Source organism: Pseudorca crassidens, chromosome 10, assembly GCF_039906515.1.
Source record: "Pseudorca crassidens isolate mPseCra1 chromosome 10, mPseCra1.hap1, whole genome shotgun sequence".
Classification (NCBI taxonomy): domain Eukaryota; kingdom Metazoa; phylum Chordata; class Mammalia; order Artiodactyla; family Delphinidae; genus Pseudorca; species Pseudorca crassidens.
Genome location: NC_090305.1, coordinates 58,287,783 through 58,304,804, shown reverse-complemented (window position 1 = coordinate 58,304,804; position 17,022 = coordinate 58,287,783). Strand labels below are relative to the sequence as shown.

The following is a 17,022-nucleotide window of genomic DNA, read 5'->3' as shown; positions in this document are numbered from 1 at the left end:
GATGACATAAACAGATGGAGAAATATACCATGTTCTTGGATCGGAAGAAGAAATATTGTGGAAATGATTATACTACCCAAAGCAATCTACAGATTCAATGCAATCCCTATCAAACTACCAGTGGCATTCTTCACAGAATTAGAACAAAAAATTTTTACAATTCGTATGGAAACACATAAGCGCCTGAATAGCCAAAGCAATCTTATGAAAGAAAAACGGAGCTGGAAGAATCAGGCTCCCTGACTTCAGACTATACTACAAAGCTACAGTAATCAAGCCACTATGATACTGGCACAATAACAGAAATATAGATGAATGGAACAGGATAGAAAGCCCAGAGATAAACCCATGCACATATGATCATCTAATTTACAACAAAGGAGGCAAGAACATACAATGGAGAAAAGACAGCCTCTTCAATAAGTGGTGCTGGGAAAACTGGACAGCTACATGTAAAAGAATGAAATTAGAACACTACCTAACTCCATACATAAAAATAAACCCCAAATCGATTAAGACCTAAATGTAAGGCCAGATACTATAAAACTCTTAGAGGAAAACATAGGCTGAACACTCTCTGACATAAATCTCAGCAAGATCTTTTTTGACCCACCTCTTAGAGTAATGAAAATAAAAACAAAAATAAACAAATGGGACCTAATTAAACTTAAAAGCTTTTGCACAGCAAAGGAAACCACAAACAAGACGAAAAGACAACCTCAGAATGGGAGAAAATATTTGCAAACGAAACAACTGACAAAGGATTAATCTCCAAAATACATAAACAGCTCATGGAGCTCAATATCAAAAAAACAAACAACCCAATTAAAAAACGGGCAGAAGACCTAAACAGACCTTTCACCAAAGAAGACATACAGATGGCCAAGAAGCACATGAAAAGATGCTCAACATCACTAGTTATTAGAGAAATACAAATCAAAGCTTCAATGAGGTATCATTTCACACAAGTAAGAATGGCCACTATCAAAAAATCTAGAAACAATAAATGCTGGAAAGGGTGTGGTGAAAAGGGAACCCTCCTGCACTATTGGTGGGAATGTAAGTTGATACAACAACCATGGAGAACAGTATGGAGGTTCCTTACAAAACTAAAAATAGAACCACCATATGACCCAGCAATCTCACTACTGGGCATATACCCTGAGAAAACCATAATTCAAAGAGAGCATATACCACAATGTTTATTGCAGCACTATTTACAATAGCCAGGACATGGAAGCAACCTAAATGTCCATGGACAGATGAATGGATAAAGAAGACGTGGCACATATATACAATGGAATATTACTCAGCCATAAAAAGAAATGAAATTGAGTTATTTGTAGTGAGGTGGGTGGACCCAGAGTCTGTCATACAGAGTGAAGCATATGTATGGAATCTTAAAAAAAAAAAAAAAAAAAGGTACTGATGAATCTAGTGGCATGGCAGAAATAAAGACATAGACACAGAGAATGGACTTGAGGACATGGGGTGGGAGGGGAAAGTTGGGGCAAAGTGAGAGTAGCATGGACATATATACACTACCATATGTAAAAGAGATAGCTAGTGGGAAGCAGCCGCATAGCACAGGGAGATCAGCTCGGTGCTTTGTGACGACCTAGAGGGGTGGGATAGGGAAAGTGGGAGGGAGGCTCAAGAGGGAGGGGATATGGGGATATACGTATGCATATGGCTGATTTACTTTGTTGTACAACAGAAACTAACACAGCATTGTGAAGAAATTATACTCCAATAAAGATGTATAAAAAAATAAGAAATAAAAATAAATTTAAAAAAACATGCTCTAGTCACTGACTCCATGTTATATACACTGTGCAGCTATTCCACCTGAACTAGACCATCAATGAGGGCAGACCCTGACTCTAAAAGATCGCCAGAATTTGTGCAACTATGTACCAACATGGGCTTTTAGTGCCTTTTAGTTGAAGAGACTAAGGCACTTAAATCCTAAAGTTACCTGGCAAAATGAAGAGTTTCAATGAGTTTATTCCTTCCTAGGAAAGAGGTTAGATGCTCTTTGTGGACCTGTCACATACATACAAGTTAAAAATCAGCTCTGCTTCCTAGAGTGGGCCTAGCTCTCAGAATCTTTCCCTTAAATTAAGCCAACATCTGGAAGACACATGGAGAAAGATCATTAAATTATTATTATTATTATTATTATTGCCATAATCAGGAAAAGGAGTAAAGCAAGGATCATTCTCCCAGAATTTTTCTCAGGCTCCTGGACAATCTTCTCAATCTAAGGACAATATTTTTCTTTCATTTTAATTTCAACCAAAGAAATCACATGGTTAAAATAATAACCTCCTGCCACACACCTCCATATACTGAGTCCTCCTCTCAAGAGGAACCACTCTTACCCATGTCCATTTATGTTTCTTTTGATGATTATTTCCATATCTCTAGAAAATATACTGATACTACTACTTCTTGATTTATCAGATTTAGACATTATCTCACTGAATTCCTTCCATGATAGACAAGAATTGAACTCACCTATATGAAGGCCCCCTCCCACCATCCACCTTCCTAATTTTGACAGGCAAATCGTTACTCTCAGCTCCTCTGCTGCACTGGTTCTCAAATGTTAGCTGCATCAGAATTACCTGATCAGCTTGTTAGAACTCAGATTGCTGGGACCCACCCATGAGTTTCTGATTAAAGGGTCCGGGGTGGGGTCCAAGAATTTTCATTTCTGACAACATCCCAAGGGAGTTTGATGCTGCTGGTTCAGCGACCACACTTTAAGAAGCACTGCTCTACTGGTAACCTCTGCAATTTTAAGTAATCACAACTTTTTCTTGTTTCATCAAGTTTTACAGTATCTTTTGGCTCACCAATTTAAAAGATTAAGACATTAAAACAACTTGTTTTGTTCTATTTTAAACTCTATACAGTAAAATTAAAGACATTTACACTATGTACTGTAACCATAACTGATTTGGCTTGACTGTAAATACTAACAACCAATAAATCATGTTGTCAATATGGCCTCTTGATTACTGTTCACAGAAGAGCCAAGACAAGTGTCATGATTACATATCTTCCTCTACAGGTGCAAAGTTAAACTACTAGAATACTCAACTTTTGCTTAAGGGAGAATGCTTCTAGTATTAAGGTCCTTCTCTTCCATATATTCTTCTATTTGCTTAAAATCCCACCACATTTTAATTTGTCTTATATTTGAACCATGACATATTGGCCATGTTTTTATTTTCCTGGGAATTTTTGACTGCCTTTATTTTTTCTTAACCATAGAAAAAATATATTCCATCTACACTGTATCCTGAATATTTGCTACTCTCTTGTCATTCTGCTATGGCTGGCTTCATTCTTCTCGAAGTTCATTGATCCCCTGTTCTAAACTGATCAACTGTGTTTTAGACTTGCTGCACAGTTGTAATCCTGGAATTTCTTGTCATTAGACTTCTAGGAGTTAGTTCTTACATCCCCCATATTGCTCCTTCTAATTGTCACCCTTGTTTTCTTGGAGTGCATCTCAGGTGATTTCCTTGGAAAGGCTACTAGGGATGTAAACTTTCTGCGTCCTTGCTTGTCTGAAAAATAACTTTATTTTGACCTCATACTTGACTGTTAGGCTAAGTATAAAATCCTGGTTTCAAAATCACTTTCTCTCAGAGCTTTGAAGCCCTTATTTCACATATGCTTTCTTCCAATCTTGCTAATAATTAGTCTTATGGACAACTTAGTGTGACTCTAATTATGTCGTTAGTGGACAAATATTCCTCACTACCACCATCCTGTACTCCTTGTCCTGGAAGCATTTAGAATTTTCCTTATGTGTTAGGAGTATTACCATTTCAAAATGATGTATCTAGGATATTTTTGGTTTATCCTGCTTGCAAGTCTGTGGGTCCTTTAAATTTAAAAAAGTGTCTCTCTGTAACTCTGGGAAATTTTATTACATTATCTCTCATAATGTTTTTCATTTTCTCTGTTTGCTTTTTCTGATATTCCTATTACTTGGATATAGGACCTTGCAGATTGATGCTTTAGCTCTTTTCTATTTGTCTTTTAGCTCTGCTTACTGGGAGATTTCTTATTATCTTCTACTACATTTTTGGCTCTGCATCCATATTGTTAATTTTCAAGAAACTTTTCCTTGTTCTTTCTTTCTTTTAAGAAGAAATAGAATTCCAATCACTTTCTAATGGATAGAATATATTCTTGAATCTCCTTGTGTTTATTACATAGAGTATAAATTGGTATTTAAGTTGTTATAATCTCTTCTATTCCTTAAAGAATTTATTTCCTTCTAAGTCAGTTATTCTGTAGGTGTATTTTGGTTTTTTTCTCCATGTACCACATTTCCCCTCAATTTCAGATTTCCTTGGTTGTCCATTCATTTTTAAGAATAAAGTAAAAGAGCTGATTGGAAAATCTGGGTGTTTGGGTGGATGGTGGGAGGGGAAGCTAGCTCTTACATTGGAGGCTCCAAATGCCAGAAGAAATAAGGCTTCCCCCTGGGGAAACAGCCCACCTACACTATCTCAACCAGTTTATTCAATTCTTTAGAAAATAAAAGGCCTGGCTTCTTGCTATTCTGCATGGCTGGAGTATGTAGGTGTGGGGACAGGGGCAGAAAGTCAACTCTTCCACAAACGAACCTTCACTTAACATCCCCCTTCCCTGTTTCCAGCCCCATTTCTCACTCCTGAACCCCTCTGAAACTGCTGGCCTGGCCGTGGCTACAGCCTCTCTGGACCCATGGGTGGACAGGCACCCAGCCCCTCCGTGTAGAGTGCAATGTTCACCCACCAACACTCTTCCTTCTTTACTCATTCCAAAAATCCCTGGACTCTCTCATTGGCTGATGCCCCTTCCCCAACAGCATTCATCTCCCTGTTCTGATTTACTCATTTATAATCACTATAATAGGGTCTCAGGAAGCACAGACATAAATATTTATGCTTGCTTGGCCATCTTGAACATAAGTGACCAAGAAGAGCATTTTCGTACTAATCTGTCCCTACATCTCTGCCTTTGATCAGGTTGCCTCAATCTAAAAATGCTAGTAAAGGTTCTAAGATGCTCTTCACTGAAGAAGGCCCACTTTGTGCCACTGATGGATTGGTAGAAATGAGAGTTGGGTTCATTGTAGAAGGGATGCCCAGGGCTAGCAAGATGCTCAACAGAGGAGGCCGCTACCTCACAGGGTCATTTCAGAGGTAAAACAAGCACAGGGTACCCTGAAATGATTCCCAGCACCCCAAGTTTGGACCACTCCCATAACCGAACTTTATTGGGCCAGCAAGATTCCACCTTAGAGAGCAAAGTATTAATAGGACGGGGAACTCATGATCTAGGAATTATCATAATATTCTGGTTTACTGGGTCCCCAGCCTGACCTCTTGGCCCAACTTCACTGTCAGGAGATGATACACACTTCTACTCCTCAGTCAAGGTAGGAGTCATCAGCTTCCTGTCCCGCCTCTTCATCTTATCTTCCTGTCTTCATCTTCCTCATGCCTCCCCTCTACCCTGCCCCACCACTTAGACACCCAGCATCCTCCTGGTCTCTCCCCTCACTCCCCCAGAGCCTTCTCCAAGTATCAGTGACCGGCTGGACATTCTGGCCACCCTACAGGTCACTTGTGTTTTGAAAGTTCATGTTTGACTTCAAAAGAAGCATCCAAAAAGGCAGTGTTGCCAGTAGGTTGTGTGTATACTTCTGCCCACATCCCTTTACAACTGCTGCCCCTCCCCCAGCTGATGTGCTACAGGCGGCTAACTGCTCACATCTGCAGCCTCCTCCAGAGAACTGTCCACAGCAGGGAGTCTCCTTCAAGGAGGGCTACACTCCCCTTCCATCCCCCACAGCCAGCCAATGGCTGACGAGTAAGGGGTACAAAAGGCCAGACCCTTCCCTCAAGGAGAGGATGGCTCTTTGCTGTAATTTATGCTCCAAAGCTCCCTGCCTCAGGCCAAAGCTAGACTTTAGCTGAGACCACATACTTGCTCACTCTTTCCCCATTCCTTACAGGGTTCTCTTAAGAGCATAGCTTCATTAGACCAAGTTGCTCCTAAATCCCCGTCTTAGGCTCTGTTTCTGGGGAACCTGACCCAAGACCACATGGGAGAGACTTTGGGAGAAAATGAGGACATCTTGGTAAAAATCTTACATCTCGAACTCCAAACACTTCTCTGTGGTTCTATTTACAACTCTCATCTGCAAGGCGTGGGTCACTGATCTGCTAGTTTTCCCATAAGCTCAGGGCAGTCAGAACTGTGGAGCCTGGGGCTGGTGGGTGGTTCCATAGCTTTGCCCCACCCCACCCAGGAGTCTGGTTTAGCCAAAAAACAGTTTTGTCTGACCTTCCCCAGGTCCTGGATCTGTGATGATCTTGGGTGTTAAAGATTTAGAACCAGACTTGGGATCCCAGATTTCTTACATATTTCCTGCATCGTCATCAGCACTGTATATCTCTCAGATGACTCGGGGCAGACAGGCCAGTGATGCTGCACAGCGTTAGCTCATGGCTCACTCCTACCCTGTATGGCCTCGTACGGCCTGCACCCCACGTCACCCTGCAGCTCCTCCACACAGCAGCACAGTCCGGAATCTGCCGAGTCGGGGAGGGTGGTGAGAGCCTGTGCTCACAGTGCTCTGCCTTCCAAAGATCCTGAGCGGGGCATTCTCAGCTCAACCACCAATTCTAGCAAGAGGAAGTTCTTGCCTCTTCACCCCACTCATACTCCCATCAATAAAACATGTACTGTGTGTAGAGCACTCACTAGGTGCTGATCTGAGCTCTGGAAACAGTGTAGGAACAGGAGGCAAGTGCCGGGGCCAAGCAGCCAGCTCATGACCTCAAAGAGATCATCATTTTCTAATTGCTTGAGAATAGCCTCGATGAGTTTAAATCACGTGGTTGTTAGACACAAACCCCTAAATCATACATTTCATCATTTTGCAGATCGGGAAAGGGAGGCCCAGGAGGGGGTGTGGCTGGCCATGGGCTCCCAGGCCACCAGGGTCATTACTTCTGCATAGGCACCTGCCACCTGGGGTCCCAGCCGTGAGCTTTCAGGTTCTCACCTGATTCTTCTGGGCAATCTTTTGTCCCTTTTTCCAGCGGAGCACGGGGGTCAGGGCCGGCAGCTCCCTCTCCTCCTCTCCCATCACATGTTCACCCAGGCTGTAGGCGGCCTCAAACACGATGGGGCTGATGACGTCCTGCACTCTCCGCTGAAACAATAAACACACAGGCACGTGAGCGGCGGGCGCTGCTGACATGTGCAGAGCATTTCAACAGTTTACAAAGACCTTCCACATGGACTGCCCCGTGTGAGCCTCACAGCCACCCTTGTGTGGCTGGATTTTATTGCTTTCATATTTTAGATGAGGTAATGAGGCCGAGAGTGATGACTGTCCTGTCCAAGGTCACTCCGCTAATGAGCGGGGGCTTTCCCCGCTCTACCTCCCATGGTACGAAATCATCGTCTCTTTAGCATGTGGAAGACATTACCTTAGTCATCTTCCAAATATTCTTATAACCTAGTTGGCAGGCAGGCAAGCATCTGTACTCATAGTGCACTGCTAACCTTCCCATCCGTGGTGTTTTGATCATCAAAGCTCTTCTGCCTTGAGGTAAATATGGACTGTGTGTTAGGGCAGGAGACCTGAAGACACTGGGGCCTGGCATCTTCCCAGAGCTGGGCATCAATGGAGCCAGGGATGAACTCCGGCTTCTGGCCTGTGTTCTTTCCTTTGGAGCCCAGGACTTTAAGAGCCAAGGGAGTGATAGGTCCATAGTCACAATGAACACCTACAAGATGCCAGGCACTGCACTAGGTTTTCTAGAGCAGGGGTCCCCAACCCCTGGGCCGTGGACTGATATCAGTCCATGGCCTGTTAGGACCTGGCCACACAGCAAGAGGTGAGCAGTGGGCGGAGCTTCATCTGCTGCTCCCCACTGCTCACATTACCGCCTGAACCATCCCTGCGCATCACCCCCGTCCGTGGAAAAACTGTTTTCCATGAAACCAGTCCCTGGTGCCAAAAAGGTTGGGGACTGCTGTTCTACAGAGACAAGCCACACGTTCAAACCCTGCAGCTGGGCTTATTCCCCACCATCGTATAATAAAAGGAAGATGAAGGCACAAGTTCCCCAGGCCACAAGGCTGAAAGGATTCTGAGTCACATCTGCTCAATCCTGGAGTTCTTGACCTTTCTGGCCCAGGTCTCACTGCCTCCTGGGTACTCTGGCCACCCCCTGGGGCTCAAAAGTTAGAGTTTGAGGAAGGAATAAAGCATCAGTATCCCTGCATCCCAGGCCAGCATGCTCTATGGAAGGTGGGCTTCCAAGGAGAGCAGGGTAAATCTCAGAAGTAGCACCAACGAGCCACTGCCTGCAGCCCCACTGCCTGCATCTGTCAGGAAGAGATGACGGGATGCTCAACAGAGGAGGCCACTACCTCACAGGGAGCTGGCAAGGAGGCAGGAGTGGGAGGCGCTAGGTGGGCAGGCAGAGGCCAACCAACCCCAAGGCCGTGAGCAGATCCAAGGACTTCACACTACGCTCCACATAAAGTCTGGTGGAGTTGGGAGCAGACTAGTGCTGTGTTCAAAACAGTAGAAAGTTTTAAAGTTCCCAAGAGGCACACAGTGAGGAGCTGGCTCTTACCCCACACCCTGGATACCCAGCGCCCCCTCCAGAGACAGACACGCCTGTCAGTTCCGGTTTATCCGTCCAGTCTAAGCACATGTGGGGAACTGGGGGCTTACAGCAAGCTGCACTTTGCCTTCCTCACTCAGCATGTACCAGTTCACCAGGGGGAGGTTAATGAAAGGGTCTGTGATCAAACAAGCTGGGGGGATACCAGGTTACACAGGTAAAGGGGTGTTTAGCCTCTTTTGTTTATTGTTTGTTTTTACTGCAACTGCCTCCCACAAAGAGTAGGATGGCCCCAGGTCTACCAGGGCGCAGGACCCTGTGTTTCCCTGGAGATCCTTGGGGCATGTACGTGGAGTGGAACATGCTCAGAGACACAGAAAATCTCCTGCAGCAGCCCAGGAAAGGAGATGGTGCCCAGGCCGGGGCGGGGAGGCAGACGGAGCTGCTGAATGTGGGCTGCGGGGGACAGATGACTCTGGGGTGGGAGCCTGAGTGACATACTCAGGAAAGCATTCAGCTGGGAATAGATTCAATCATTTATGTAAATAAAACACAGAACCTTTTGGGGGAGTGACAGGGGAGCCTCTGGATAAGCTACTTCCACAAAATTCTCTAGAACTTCACATTTTAGGAGCAGATCTTTAATGCTCCTGTCCTTTCTGTGAGCAAAGCACACACCTGGGATCCAGATCCCCTCCGCCTACTGACCGACTCTCCTAAACAGAATGTAAATACTGCATGGGCACAGAGAACAGTGAAGGAGTGCAATCTTAATGTTTTCACAGATAAATGCTTCAGTGTTTCTTTAAGGGTGACTGCCTTAAGATTTTGCATTTAAATCCTTCATGCCGAAATAAGTCAGTTATTACACGCTGTTACTCTTGTGGGAGGAACTGAAGATGGGGGTGGGGAGGCAGAAGCCACGGAACATTTCCTGGCTACCACATGTATTCCAGAGACTGGGCCAACCTCCTCCCAGACATCCTTTTACTTAATCTGCACCACACCCAAGCTGGTAGATTGTTGCTCCCATTGTACAGATGAATGCAAATAAACTGTGCTCCGTCCCCAAACCAGTAAGTGGTGGAACTGGACTCATTCTTAGAACCAGAAGCAAAACTGCTTTCCTTGAAGCCCATGAAATACTGTTTAAAAATCATCCCAATTGCTTTAGGTTCTGACATCACCCTGAAATATTACCTATCTACTTAGGAGGATACATGGCAAGGGGAAGGAAATGTTCCTCATACAAGGAAGAATGTGAGTAAATGACAAATAACTAAAGAAACAGGGACTTGAAGGGAGGGCTGTTTCTAAATGTGTAGTCATTCTGTGTCTTAGTCAGGGCACAGCTATTTGGGGTGAGTAATGAATTGTGACACCTAGCGGTACAGACGCTGTGCTCTGACACTGACTGCATGAACCAGTTTTAACTATGATGTTTGAGAAACACCTTCTTATGACGTGTCCAGTAGCTCTGGGCAGAAGGGGCCTACCCCACACTGAGCCATGGGTGGAGGCAGGGGAGGACACAGCAATTAGAAACAAGCCAGCAGGGCTTCCCTGGTGGCGCAGTGGTTAAGAATCCGCCTGCCCTGGTGGCCAGAGGTGCAGGACTACAGGGCTCATGGCAGAATAGGGTCAGCAGGATGCCACTCACACTTCAGCTGGTTGCCCAGTATATAATAGGACTTTTCTCACATCTCCATTTCTTTTAGCCTTTTGATTGCCATCCTCAATATTCTTCCAAGGCAATTCTGGAATAAACACATTATGAAAAACTGGGCCTTTTTTAATTCCAGGAATCCCAAAGTCAACCCAGCAGCATATCAGGACTAGATGTGATTTCAAGTAAATCCTTTGAAGGGTAGATAACATTGCCTCAGGCTTTCAGGGAAGCTGTGAAGACAGTGGAGGTTGCAGCACAGGAAACAAGGGAGCAGTGGTACTTATAGACATTGGTTATCAGCCACCATGGGATCTGTAAATTCCAAGATACTTCTGGGATATGCATATTCTCTGTGCATATAGATAAACCAGGTTTTGGCAGCCTGGGGGCAGCCATCTGACAGAGATGCAAGTGCTGGCTGCTGGGAGAGCAAAGGGGCTGTGATAGTATCTGTTATGCCACAGTTTATATAACTGTAAGTATATACGCTTTCTTTTCAGTTGTCTTTTCAATAAATATATCTCCTTATTTAAAAAAATGGGCCACGGTGACTTTGCTTGAAGAGCTATATACTGTGGTGACATTATTATGGCCTTCTTACGCTACTACCTTTTCTCTGTAGTCCTTCTTGATCTCACATTCATAATATTGAGAAACATATCTCAGGAGGCCTGATGGTTTTTTTTTTAGTTAATTAATTAATTTATCTACTTTTGGCTGCGTTGGGTCTTTGTTGCTGCGCGCGGCCTTTCTCTAGTTGTGGCGAGCGGGGGCTACTCTTCATTGCGGTGCGCAGACTTCTCATTGCGGTGCCTTCTCTTGTTGCAGAGCATGGATTCTAGGCACGTGGGCTCAGCAGCTGTGGCTCGCGGGCTCTAGAGCGCAGCCTCAGTAGTTGTGGCTCACGGGCTTAGTTGGTCCGTGGCATGTGGGATCTTCCCGGACCACGACTCAAACCTGTGTCCCCTGCATTGGCAGGCGGATTCTTAACCACTGCGCCACCAGGGAAGCCCCGATGATGTTTTTTAATTTACTAGAAGATATCTTCTGATAACCCCGGGCACAAAGACTGAACTAACATCTGGATGGATGGATGAGTTAACATTTTTTTGACTAAAAGATCCAAAAGATAGGGCAGGATCAATGAGATAGGCTGATCATATCTGAGAGGCCCAGTGGTTTATCAATATCATTTTCTTTCTTGGCATATCTCACTAAGCTCTGATACAAATTACTTAAGGTTTAATACGATGTCAAATTTATGAGTCTCCTCTAGAATATTAATTTATATGAAGTCACTGAATCATACAGTTTTGAAGTTAGAAGAAACTATGATGTTACTTAACTCAATCCTCTCATTTTAAAATTGAAGAACCCATAGTTGAAGAGATAAAGTATCTTCCCAGGAAAGTGTAGATTTAAAAATACGAAGGATGTTACTTTTGCTCAATTATTGCTCAATTATTTGCTCAATTATTTCCCTGACCCTTCTTCATTACATGCTATTCAATTTTAATAGTGTTCCCCTCTGTCTTCCTGCAATGTGAATATGTTTTTATATGGTAGGCACTTATGGCTGTATCAAAAAGAAAGTTCAAATCGTGTTTCAAGTGGCTGTGCATTATGTTGTAGCTTATACAGTTTTCTAGAGTATATTTTAAAAATTCCTTCTTATTCCATATTAGCTCATATGGTAGTATAAGATTGATCATTTGATTTTCTAAGTGGGTATAAAATTTTAAACATATACAGTGGTTCTAAGGAAAAGTACTTTTTTTTTTCCCTTCAGAATTGTTCTTCATAGTGGTATGTGATCAGGAAGGCAAAAAATCTCAAATTTCTAAACAGCATACATGCACAAGAGGTCACAGTTAAGGTTACCTTTGGAGTTCTAATTCTGAATTTCCTGAATTTTGTGGGTTTAAATCACAATTTTAATGTTCCATTAATGCAAATTGCTTTTTTTTTTACACTGAATTGTGTATGTCTTTTATTCTGCACTAATGGACATTGTGTTGATTTCTGTGACTATCAAGGAGAGTTCAATATTCTGGTAAAACTCTTTTTAGTTAATGTTTTATTTTTTAAATCCTTTCTTGAGTTTGACTAAGACAATTTAAAAGCTTTTCTATCAATAACTAATTTTATTTTATAAACACAGAGCAATATGGTTTTGTATATTTAAAATTAAAATGTGCCTTCTGAAAACTTTGAAAAATTAAAAAAAAAAAAAAGAAGAATCCACCTGCCAATGCAGGGGACATGGGTTCAAGCCCTGGTCCGGGAAGATCTCACATGCTGTGGAGCAACTAAGCCTGTGCGCCCCAACTACTGAGCTGGTGCTCTAGAGCCCACAAGCCACAACTACTGAGCCCACATGCCACAATTACTGAAGCCTGCGCACCGAGAGCCCATGCTCTGCAACAAGAGAAGCCACCACAATGAGAAGCCCACTTGCCGCAACTAGAGAAAGCCCACGTGCAGCAACGAAGGCCCAACACAGCCACAAATAAATAAATAAATAATTTTTTTTAAAAAGTCAGTTTAAAAAGAAGAAAAAGAAACAAGTCAGCACCCCAAAAAGGACAGCCCCTTCTCCCCACACTGTGTTTGCTTTCTTTTATCTGAGCTGCAAAGGAAAAGTAGCAGCAACATTTCGTGGTTTCCTTTGTATTGTTGGAAGTGTGGCCTCTCTCAGCCCAGCACTGCAGTGAAATGAAGGGACCCCTCAGGATGGAGAAGGAGGTTTAGGGGTTTGGGCAGAGGCTCTAGTTGCTGACATTTTACTGCTTAAAAATACTCACCACTACAAACAGCAGCTTCCCAAGCTGAACACACTTACTTATGATAGACCAAAAGCCAATAATCCACCTTTTCCTGCTAAAAATCTACTGTACCCTCCTTTTCTGAAAAATGAAAGAGGCTGCACAGAGAAGAACCTTCAGACTGGCGGCTGAGGTTTTATAGGGAACTTGACATATGTGCAATTTGAAATTTATTGGGTGCTTACTTTATGCCAGGCAATGTGCTGGGCCCCAGGGAGATGGAGATGAAAGACCTTGGAGGAAACAGGCAGGCAGTGACAACCTAGTGCAACATGTACTAGAAGAGAGGCGGCTCTGGGAACACAAACAAGAGCACCTGATTCAGACTGCAGGTTGGCGGGCTTCCCAGAGGAAGGGAAGTCCCTGGGCTCAGTCAGATGACAGAAGGACATTAGTCAGGGGGCAGGCATGACCGGTACACACAGCAGGGGGGAGAGGGCATGGGTGTCCAGTGGATTACATGTGCTCCCCAAAGGTGGGACAGTCAGGTTAGTTGGCAGGTGGGAGGGGAGAGGAGGCTGAAGCAGAGACGAGATTTCACGGGGACTTAAAGGGTATGTGGATTTCAACCTAAAATCTAGGGAGAGCTAGATTTTAGGTAAGGCAGCAGGGTAACGTAATGCAAGAGACTGTGTTACAGAAAAATCCCTCAGGTTTCTCGGATGGATGGGGGTGAGATTGGAAGTAGGAAGGCTGTGTTGTAGAAAGATCCCTCTAGCTGTAGCATGGAAGTGGATTGATGGGCGGAGGTCTGGGGGTGAACAGTCTAATAGTGAGGTTCACAGGAAAGATGGAGAGAGCCTGGGCCAGGACACAGGAGGGGGATGGGGAACGGGAGGGAGGTGAGGCTGACTCAGGAAGAAGAGATGCTGCGGCTTGGTGACTGGAGGTGGGGGATGAGAGAAAAAGAATCATGGAAGGTACCCCAGTGTTCAGCTCAGGTGAGTGAGTGGACCTGGCAGCCCCTCATCACCATGGGGAACCAGGAGAGGGAACAAGTGTGCAAGTTGTTTAGGTGTGAACATACTAAGGTTTGTTACAACACAGAAATCCTCTTCCTGTCTCCAAATGCCAACTCCACAAGCAATCTCCCAGAATACACTGATCTGGGCCTAAAACCTCATGCTACCTTTTCTCTTCCACAAAACTGCTCCCCTGCCCCAGCGTCCAGGGTAAGCCTCCCCAGCACTGGCTCATCCAGACCTACCACAGACCCTCTGTCTACACTTTGAGCTCATCCACCCGTCCTCCAGGGACAAGCTTTGCCCTTCAAACCACACTATTCTCCTCCCTCGGTGCACCTCACACGCAGAGCTGTTCTGTTGGGGCCCCGAGGGAGGACTGCAGGGCCAGGGAGGGTCTGATGACAAGAGGGAGAGAGACCCTTAGGGAAACGCGGTTGAGTACCCCCATTCCTTCACGGGGAGTCCCGGCTTTTCCTTCTCATTCATTAGCTTGCCTGTGAAATCGAAGTAACTCAGATGGAACACCCAGCAGGGGAGGCTCGTGACAGGCAGGGGCCACCCACTCAAGGGTTCCACCAGAGGAGGGGTCACTCTGCCCTGTTATCCTAGGGCATCTAGGCCGTTGTGAGGGTCAGAAGCCCAAAAGTCTTCTGTCTCCTTTACTTGTGGAAACAGGGAATTTTCCCTGGTGAGTATAAGCCTCAAATCACGGACCCCCACCCACCTGGCCAAGGGAAGATATGCCTCACTATCCGGTGGACTCGATTCCAAGCCCCATGTAAGCAGGACCCGAGCACCGCGCACCCCTCGACCAGCCACGTGAATTAGAAACTGACCTCATGCTGCTTTTCTCCAAGAAATGAAGGGTTTTTATCCTCCTTAGCTAACTAGCAGCTACAGAGGTAAACTAAATGAAAACAGAAAAGGATGACCTTACTTTATATTTGCAAATAACACAGAAGGCCGCAAATAAGCAGCTAGCATTAAGCCAGATAATCGGTTTAGGAAAAAACCCTCTAAGGGCTTTTTAAAGATGCCTCAGTATTTTTCTATTTTCAAACACGTGATCTTTTTGTCCCCTCCCTCCTGTATCCTTTCTCACGATTCCTCTGCTCTCTACACCCAGCTCTATTGCCTACGATTACCTCGCAGGCAGCCCTAGAAATGAGAAGTCTTCAAAGTGGGAAGCCTTTTCCTTTATCTCAATAACCATAACAATCAGAATGGCAGTTAAAGTGTTAGAGGAGAGCTTATAATTCCCATAAGCTTGAAGATTCTTCTAAAAGCAAACTGAGGATTTTGCATTTCTGGTAATAATAGAAGGACTTGCTGAAGATCTATCATTCCACTGAGAACAACTCGAAAAGCTGGAAAACACACACACACACACACACACACACACACACACACACACACCTGTCTAACAGTATCAGGGAACTCTTCCCTTGAGCTGTGTACAGGTCTCTAAGCAGCCTGGAATAAGAGGCTGAGAACCTGTATGAACGTGAACTGGTGGCTAAAAGCTTGAGTTCTTGAGTTTCTGAGCTGAGTTCCTGGAAGTCTTATGAGTCCCTGAAGACAAACTTAAAGCTCAGAGCTACTAAGGTGGCCAGGACTAGAGGGTCAAGATTCCAAAGAGAAGGTAAGCACCTTGAGGCAAGTCTGATTTTTGACACCACATTTATTCTTGGGGCATTGGTGGATTCCACAGCAACATAGGGTTACGAGACTCAGAAACCAAGAAGAAGGCCATGGCCAAGCTGCTGAGAGGACGAGAAGAGATGTAGTTAGCTGGAGACTGGACACAGCAAGAGAGAAGACCATTGATCCAGAAGGCAAGTCAATAGAAAATATGCAGATTGAAGCATGGAGAGTAAAAAGGATAGAAAATTCAGAAATTAAATTCAGAAAAGGCCACAGTGAAAGATATGACATATTCAAAATGATATAATAAATGGTCTCTACAATTATATGAAACACCCAGCACAATGCCAAGTGTAGTTAAAGGTGGGCAATAAATAGTGGCTATTATTATTTTTACCATAATCTTTTAAGTGGCAACTTTGACATGAAAATCTGGGAAAACTGCCCTATTTCAAAATGAATCCTTTTTATGAACTGTGCATGTAGCAAGGACCTATTTCCCATTTCACTAGAGAACAAGCTGAGGCCAAGTGTGGTTTCATTTAGAGTCCTATAAATTAAAAGAATAAACAGAGCTTCCCTGGTGGCGCAGTGGTTGACAGTCCGCCTGCCGATGCAGGGGACACGGGTTCGTGCCCCGGTCTGGGAAGATCCCACATGCTGCGGAGTGGCTAGGCCTGTGAGCCATGGCCGCTGAGCCTGCGCGTCCAGAGCCTGTGCTCCGCAACGGGAGAGGCCACAACAGTGAGAGGCCCGCGTACCGCAAAAAATAAATAAATAAACAAACAAATGAAAATTTAAATTAAAACCAAGGGAGAAAATTCAGTAAGTTTCTCAGTGAGATTAGAGATTTTAATTATGACTACATACTACTTTATATGTAATATCATATTATGGAAATGGATATCATTATTAGTCTGAAATGTATGATCCCCCAGCAAGCATCAGTGTCCAGGAAGGGCATGAAAGCATTAATTACACTTCAATTAACATATCTGCATAAATAATTCTATTTATCTGTGAAAATCACACAACCCTATTGATGCTTTTTCCTCTTCAAATATAAAACAACATCTCCCTGGATCCTTGAAAAATGGTTTGTTTTTATATTTTAGAGTTTGTGTGCATAGGTGGTGACTGCTTATTTAGTCAATTTATATGTGTGTATGTTTTGTGACTTTTGTTTTTTCTTTTTCCAGGCATCCATTCCAAAAACACACAAATGTGAGATTAGAAGTTTTGAAAATTTGCAAACA

The 17,022-nt window shown here is 44.1% G+C and overlaps 1 protein-coding gene across 2 annotated transcripts in view; it reads right to left on the bottom strand.

Moving 5' to 3' along the window:
• Nucleotides 1–17,022, bottom strand: part of ITGA9 (integrin subunit alpha 9) — a 351,949-nt gene that overhangs the window by 170,549 nt on the left and 164,378 nt on the right. For both annotated transcript variants that reach the window (XM_067753774.1, XM_067753773.1), the window contains exon 16: nucleotides 7,085–7,234. In XM_067753774.1, the coding sequence (XP_067609875.1) occupies nucleotides 7,085–7,234 (150 nt within the window). The remainder of the gene's footprint in view (nucleotides 1–7,084; nucleotides 7,235–17,022) is intronic.